The following is an 8,453-nucleotide window of genomic DNA, read 5'->3' on the forward strand; positions in this document are numbered from 1 at the left end:
GTATGTATTTTTCCTTTTGAACTACACACTATTAAATGATTTATATAAAACTTATATAAAAATAAATAAAACACTTAATTTCATAAATTGGGACAAAACTAAATCAATTATTTATTTAATATACATAAAAACACACATATAACATAAAAATTAAAAACGACAAAAACTCAAATTTAATAATTAATTAATTAATTGGGGTCGATAACAATAATTTTAAGAAACGTTAAACTCTAACTAGATTAATAAATTTAATTTTATTTTTTTTCCCAGCTCATTTTAGATCGGATATCAAAAGGCATTAACGATAAAATTAACTCTGGCTCAGCATTCAAAAAGGCATTGTTCAGATTTCTGTATCAGTACAAATTAAATTGGACTCAAAAAGGTTATCTTACACCTTTAGTAGACAGGTTTGTTCCAAAATAAATTTGAATATTTTTTATTATTTTTAATAATCAGCTTATATTTGTTATAGGCTAGTTTTTCATAAAGTATCAAAATTGCTTGGTGGTCGCGTACGTATTATTATGTCTGGAGGAGCTCCATTATCACCGGATACACATGAGCAAATTAAAATATGTTTGTGTGTAGATTTAGTACAAGGCTATGGTTTAACTGAAACGACATCAGGAGCAACTGTTATGGATTGTAAGCCCTTAAACTATTTCTAAATTATTCAAGCACAATTATGTAAAAAATATTTTGAAATTAATAGATCGTGATATGACATACGGACGCACAGGTGCACCTTTGACAGTATGTGATATACGCCTAGTAAATTGGGAGGAAGGAAATTATCGAGTAACTAATAAACCATATCCTCAAGTAAGCACAAATTTACTTGTAGTTGTAGACATTTTTTATCTAATTTTTAATTTCCATATTTACTATAGGGAGAAGTATTGATTGGTGGTGATTGTGTGTCATTGGGTTATTACAAGTTACCTGGCAAAACAGCTGAAGATTTCTTTGAAGAAGATGGCAGACGTTGGTTCAAAACTGGAGATGTTGGTGAAATACATCCCGACGGCGTACTTAAAATTATTGGTAATAATTTAACATATTTCTGTTTGAAAAAAAATCTTTAACAATTACAATTTATAGATCGTAAAAAGGATTTAGTTAAATTACAAGCTGGAGAATATGTTTCACTTGGAAAAGTTGAGTCAGAACTAAAAACTTGTCCATATATTGAAAATATTTGCGTATATGGTGATCCATCAAAACAATTTACTGTTGGATTAGTAGTACCCAACCAGAAACACTTAGAAGAACTAGCACAACGTCATGGCCTAGAAAATAAACATTTCGATGAGTTATGTGCATCACCAGTATTGGAAAAAGCTATGATTAAAGAAATTGCGGAACATGCGAGAAAATGTTAGTATTTATTGAATATATAGAAAATTTAGCAATATTTTGGTGTAACGATATTTACAAAATAAATAGCGTGTATGGAATACGCGTCCAATATAATTACCGTAGAGAACTATAGAATAGGAAATACGAATGGATTATAAGATAAAATCATGGATTAGAATTGTAGTTGTGTGGGACAGGAAGAGTTGAGGGAGTGATCTTTAGCTTTTACAGTTAATGTGTAATCTATAGAAATACGTTAGGTACCATTATGATCAAATATGGTCTAATAAATAGTGAAGGGGTTGAAGGGAATTGTGTTCAGAAAAATATTATTGCAATTTGTATATATATTTAACCATATTAGTTGAATTGGTTAAACATTTCGTGTTCTGTAGATATAGCAATAAACTAATATAAGCTATATTTCTATGTGAATATACGCAATGAGGTGATCTAAATTAGTATTTTACATTTATTTGGATGAATAACTTCGATAGCTAGGTTAGGTTGTTTGTAAAAAGTACATAAGTGTCTGTTATGATTAAAATATTTCTTTTAAGTATGTATATACTAAAAATTACTTTTTTAATTTGTAATTCAAATGTTTTTGGCAAAATTTATAATTTATTAGTTAAATGTTTTAAACGTCCTTGCTAATTGGGCAATTAATTTTAATAAATTTAAATAAAGTTCTCTCACATTTTTTTACATATCAATAATTTGTAGTTAAATTACCAATATATTAAAATATTGTTAATTGTTTAATTATTTAAATTATTTATTTAAAATTAACGTGAAAATTATCTTATGGTTTTTGTTTTAGGTAAATTACAAAAGTTTGAAGTACCTGCTGCTATCACTTTATGCAAAGAGGTTTGGTCTCCAGATATGGGCTTGGTAACAGCTGCCTTTAAACTTAAGCGCAAAGACATACAAGACAAATACCAACATGATATAAATCGCATGTATGCTTCATGAAAATTACCTTATTAAGTTTCAATAATTAAAGCTTTGACTGACGCAAACTAAAATTTTTTAAGCGTTGGAATCCTACGAGGCAAAAAATACGAAAGAATTTCAAAGCATAATACTAAATGTCCATTTGTTTTTTAAAATAGTTTGTGCTTTTATTTGATTGCGTTTATATTTAAAGAAATATTCATATTTTTAACATTAGTTTTTTTTTTTGCTATACAAAAAAAAATTGAAGTAAAATTAAGGTATTTTTAGCTGAATACCTTTTCCGAAAAAAAACAAAAAAATTATAAAATATCTAATTTAATGCTAGAAAAACTAATTATAAATTGTATAAAGTTTATATTAGAAAAAATGTTATCTATAAAATAAGTCACATATATTATATAATATTTTAAATCTTTGTTGTAATATTAAGTACCAAATTTTGTAATATATTGATATATCTATACCTATGGGATATACACAAAATTATGTTATATTTTAAAAGCTTTTTTAGTGCAATTATTGAATATATATAAAGTTTTTTTATTTAAAAAATTTTAAATAAAAATATTTACATATATTTAATACTAAATTATATGTAATTTTTCTTAGCACAGTTGTACTTGTTAGTTTCTTCTTTTTACACTCTAATTTTTTATAACAATATAATAAAAAGCGAGTTATAACATATATTTATGTATTTGTTATAATATTTAAAATATAATTTATTGTAAACTAGATTGAGAACATTGCAAATGTGTAGTTAATAGGAGAATCAATAATGTAAATAATTAAAAAAATTTAAACAATTTTATATTGAAGAAAATGAAAACTTTATAAAAAATTGTATAAACTTTAATATATCAATATTATTATTAAATTTTGTAAAAAAATATATTTACCAAATTATTTTATAAAGTTATGTTGATTATACCTAAACAAAATAAATGTACATTAGATTAATTGCTTTTAATGTTATTAATTGTAAAAACTGAATATGAAAAATTAAGTAAAAAAGACTTGGTAATAAAATATAAAATATATTTTAATTAGTTTAAAAATAAGTATGTAAGACAAATAAATTGTAATAGTTTAATTTAAATTGATATAATTGGATATACTTATATACACGTAATATGTTATGATTTTATTCAAACTAAAATTATGGTCATGACTGACAGACCCATTATATTTATTGATAAAAAATAAATCTTAAAAATTACAATATACTTATAATCTAATAATATAAATGAATTCAACAATAAATTTTATTGTTTATAATTAGCTTTGCATGAACATATATAGATATTTGTACACAAAGCAATTGTATAGTTCGTTTATGTATATTAATAAAATGAAATATCTTTGCGAATAAATTTACATGTATTTTTAATTTATATATATTAACTTCTGATATAAATTTATTTTAGGTATGTATTTAAAACTGTTAATTTTTAATCAATTCAACTAACCTTTTTAAATGTTTCAATATAATTATCGAAAATGACGTATGTTTTTACAATAGAGTATATCAGTTATACGTTTTAATTAAATGTTATCACACTTTATTATCAGTTAGTTCAATGTACCATCAATAATTTATAATGCAATTTAATTTATAATTATCTAAATTATGAATTTTATCTAATTTCAAAATATTTTTCTAAAAATTATATGTTATTTAAATAACTTATAATAAAATTTCAAAAACTGAACGATCAAAAACAAAAAATGTCCACTGATTGATAGCATATAATAAAATGAAAGTAGTGATAGGTATACTTCTCAATTTGCGGACTTAGATGCACGTTTATTAAATTCGGCAAATTTTTGGATTTAGAATCCAGCTTTTTTAAGAACATTCGCAAAATACGAGGGTTGCTATATATATTTCTGGCCTAAAAATAAAAATGCGAATATTTATCAGCAAAAATAGTTTTACTGTTTTTCAAAGTATTTTTCAGCGCTCAAACCAATTGTCGAAGCACTTTTTTTACCCCGATTGAGAAACCTTCAAAACATGGTTTTTGAACGCTTCAACAGCATCTTCTGGCGACGAAAATCGTTGACCACGCATTTTTTCTTGATGTGTGGGAATAAAAAGAAGTCATTGGGTGCCAAGTCGGGCAGCGGATGACCCATCAATTCAACGTTTTGGCCGGTCAAAAAGGCGTTGGTTTGAGCCGATGTGTGAGAGCTCGCATTGTCATGGTGAACAATGATTCGTCTTCTCTTGTTCGTTTTTCGAATTTCTCCGAAGACTCTCTGCAAACCAATTGCAGAGAGTGTTGTCCAATTACATGACAACACGTTCTGAGTGATGTTATGCTAAAAAAATGTCAACGTTTCCAATGGAAATGTCAGATTGCATGATGTACTGATTGGGTAAGTTATAATAAGAAAACTAAATTTAATAAAAAAAACTAATTTTATCTTTTAATACAGCTTTTTACCTTTGGCGCATGTATTTGAGCTTTTGGCAGAAAGTGTTTGCCTTATGACTGGCGTACCAATTGGTTATTCCACACCATTAACATTAATTGATACAAGTAGTAAAATTATGCGTGGTAGTAAAGGAGATGCCACCGTTTTGAAACCGACTTGCATGACTTCAGTACCAGTAAGTTAAATACAAATATTTAAAAAATTTATAGTTTGTCAGAAAATAACAGTTATTTCAAAAATAAAAAAAAGCAGTAACAAAAAGTTGTCTATACTCATATCTGAATAAACCCTTTATCCTTAATATTATGCATGCTTTTTATATATGTGAGAGTTTTAAAATAAAAGAACTCTCTTGTATTAAAAATTTATTTTATATTTTTGTTTCTAAAAATATTCGACACGCCAGTATGAGTTATATACCGTTTTAAAATAAAAAGCAGAATTTTAAGAGTTATTTCTGCGTGAAAAAATAAAAGGCACATGATAATTATTATATTTGATGAATATAATATAAAGCAAATTTAATTATTAATTTTTGACATTTGTTTTAAAATGCGAATGATAAGAGTTATAAGGTGATTTTAATTTTTTTTTTATGATAACTGTTACGGTCCCTGTTTGTGAACTAATTTGTGTTTCAATTAGCTGTTTTTGACATGATATATAAGTAAAATAATTATTTTTCACGGCACACATAAATTGTGTTGTTTTGTAGTGGTGTAAGTTTTTGTAGATTATAATAAACTCATCAATATTTACTAATTTGCTATGTTAAGTTGTCATATATATGTTTATATATATGACATATATATATATTTTGTATATATGTTTATTGCAAAAATAATTCGTATGTATTTTTCCTTTTGAACTACACACTATTAAATGATTTATATAAAACTTATATAAAAATAAATAAAACACTTAATTTCATAAATTGGGACAAAACTAAATCAATTATTTATTTAATATACATAAAAACACACATATAACATAAAAATTAAAAACGACAAAAACTCAAATTTAATAATTAATTAATTAATTGGGGTCGATAACAATAATTTTAAGAAACGTTAAACTCTAACTAGATTAATAAATTTAATTTTATTTTTTTTCCCAGCTCATTTTAGATCGGATATCAAAAGGCATTAACGATAAAATTAACTCTGGCTCAGCATTCAAAAAGGCATTGTTCAGATTTCTGTATCAGTACAAATTAAATTGGACTCAAAAAGGTTATCTTACACCTTTAGTAGACAGGTTTGTTCCAAAATAAATTTGAATATTTTTTATTATTTTTAATAATCAGCTTATATTTGTTATAGGCTAGTTTTTCATAAAGTATCAAAATTGCTTGGTGGTCGCGTACGTATTATTATGTCTGGAGGAGCTCCATTATCACCGGATACACATGAGCAAATTAAAATATGTTTGTGTGTAGATTTAGTACAAGGCTATGGTTTAACTGAAACGACATCAGGAGCAACTGTTATGGATTGTAAGCCCTTAAACTATTTCTAAATTATTCAAGCACAATTATGTAAAAAATATTTTGAAATTAATAGATCGTGATATGACATACGGACGCACAGGTGCACCTTTGACAGTATGTGATATACGCCTAGTAAATTGGGAGGAAGGAAATTATCGAGTAACTAATAAACCATATCCTCAAGTAAGCACAAATTTACTTGTAGTTGTAGACATTTTTTATCTAATTTTTAATTTCCATATTTACTATAGGGAGAAGTATTGATTGGTGGTGATTGTGTGTCATTGGGTTATTACAAGTTACCTGGCAAAACAGCTGAAGATTTCTTTGAAGAAGATGGCAGACGTTGGTTCAAAACTGGAGATGTTGGTGAAATACATCCCGACGGCGTACTTAAAATTATTGGTAATAATTTAACATATTTCTGTTTGAAAAAAAATCTTTAACAATTACAATTTATAGATCGTAAAAAGGATTTAGTTAAATTACAAGCTGGAGAATATGTTTCACTTGGAAAAGTTGAGTCAGAACTAAAAACTTGTCCATATATTGAAAATATTTGCGTATATGGTGATCCATCAAAACAATTTACTGTTGGATTAGTAGTACCCAACCAGAAACACTTAGAAGAACTAGCACAACGTCATGGCCTAGAAAATAAACATTTCGATGAGTTATGTGCATCACCAGTATTGGAAAAAGCTATGATTAAAGAAATTGCGGAACATGCGAGAAAATGTTAGTATTTATTGAATATATAGAAAATTTAGCAATATTTTGGTGTAACGATATTTACAAAATAAATAGCGTGTATGGAATACGCGTCCAATATAATTACCGTAGAGAACTATAGAATAGGAAATACGAATGGATTATAAGATAAAATCATGGATTAGAATTGTAGTTGTGTGGGACAGGAAGAGTTGAGGGAGTGATCTTTAGCTTTTACAGTTAATGTGTAATCTATAGAAATACGTTAGGTACCATTATGATCAAATATGGTCTAATAAATAGTGAAGGGGTTGAAGGGAATTGTGTTCAGAAAAATATTATTGCAATTTGTATATATATTTAACCATATTAGTTGAATTGGTTAAACATTTCGTGTTCTGTAGATATAGCAATAAACTAATATAAGCTATATTTCTATGTGAATATACGCAATGAGGTGATCTAAATTAGTATTTTACATTTATTTGGATGAATAACTTCGATAGCTAGGTTAGGTTGTTTGTAAAAAGTACATAAGTGTCTGTTATGATTAAAATATTTCTTTTAAGTATGTATATACTAAAAATTACTTTTTTAATTTGTAATTCAAATGTTTTTGGCAAAATTTATAATTTATTAGTTAAATGTTTTAAACGTCCTTGCTAATTGGGCAATTAATTTTAATAAATTTAAATAAAGTTCTCTCACATTTTTTTACATATCAATAATTTGTAGTTAAATTACCAATATATTAAAATATTGTTAATTGTTTAATTATTTAAATTATTTATTTAAAATTAACGTGAAAATTATCTTATGGTTTTTGTTTTAGGTAAATTACAAAAGTTTGAAGTACCTGCTGCTATCACTTTATGCAAAGAGGTTTGGTCTCCAGATATGGGCTTGGTAACAGCTGCCTTTAAACTTAAGCGCAAAGACATGCAAGACAAATACCAACATGATATAAATCGCATGTATGCTTCATGAAAATTACCTTATTAAGTTTCAATAATTAAAGCTTTGACTGACGCAAACTAAAATTTTTTAAGCGTTGGAATCCTACGAGGCAAAAAATACGAAAGAATTTCAAAGCATAATACTAAATGTCCATTTGTTTTTTAAAATAGTTTGTGCTTTTATTTGATTGCGTTTATATTTAAAGAAATATTCATATTTTTAACATTAGTTTTTTTTTTTTGCTATACAAAAAAAAATTGAAGTAAAATTAAGGTATTTTTAGCTGAATACCTTTTCCGAAAAAAAACAAAAAAATTATAAAATATCTAATTTAATGCTAGAAAAACTAATTATAAATTGTATAAAGTTTATATTAGAAAAAATGTTATCTATAAAATAAGTCACATATATTATATAATATTTTAAATCTTTGTTGTAATATTAAGTACCAAATTTTGTAATATATTGATATATCTATACCTATGGGATATACACAAAATTATGTTATATTTTAAAAGCTTTTTTAGTG

General features: G+C 25.7%; 2 protein-coding genes across 2 annotated transcripts; both read left to right on the top strand.

Moving 5' to 3' along the window:
- Positions 1 to 270: 270 nt before the first annotated feature.
- Positions 271 to 2,506, top strand: LOC119664294 (long-chain-fatty-acid--CoA ligase 4-like; the record flags this gene model as incomplete). Its single annotated transcript, XM_038073806.1, has 6 exons — positions 271 to 410; positions 476 to 648; positions 716 to 825; positions 894 to 1,047; positions 1,105 to 1,380; positions 2,186 to 2,506. Coding segments are annotated over 6 exons (1,008 nt in total), but the record flags the coding sequence as incomplete, so codon positions are not given.
- A 1,319-nt stretch (positions 2,507 to 3,825) lies between these two features.
- On the top strand, positions 3,826 to 8,120 carry LOC119664295 (long-chain-fatty-acid--CoA ligase 4-like). Its single transcript, XM_038073807.1, has 9 exons — positions 3,826 to 3,830; positions 4,687 to 4,707; positions 4,768 to 4,942; positions 5,885 to 6,024; positions 6,090 to 6,262; positions 6,330 to 6,439; positions 6,508 to 6,661; positions 6,719 to 6,994; positions 7,800 to 8,120. The coding sequence occupies exons 1-9, from the start codon at positions 3,826 to 3,828 to the stop codon at positions 7,952 to 7,954; spliced, it is 1,209 nt and encodes a 402-aa protein (XP_037929735.1). The 3' UTR covers positions 7,955 to 8,120.
- The last annotated feature ends 333 nt before the right edge of the window (positions 8,121 to 8,453 follow it).

This window comes from Teleopsis dalmanni, unplaced genomic scaffold, assembly GCF_002237135.1.
Source record: "Teleopsis dalmanni isolate 2A unplaced genomic scaffold, ASM223713v2 unscaffolded_contig_1720, whole genome shotgun sequence".
NCBI lineage: Eukaryota > Metazoa > Arthropoda > Insecta > Diptera > Diopsidae > Teleopsis > Teleopsis dalmanni.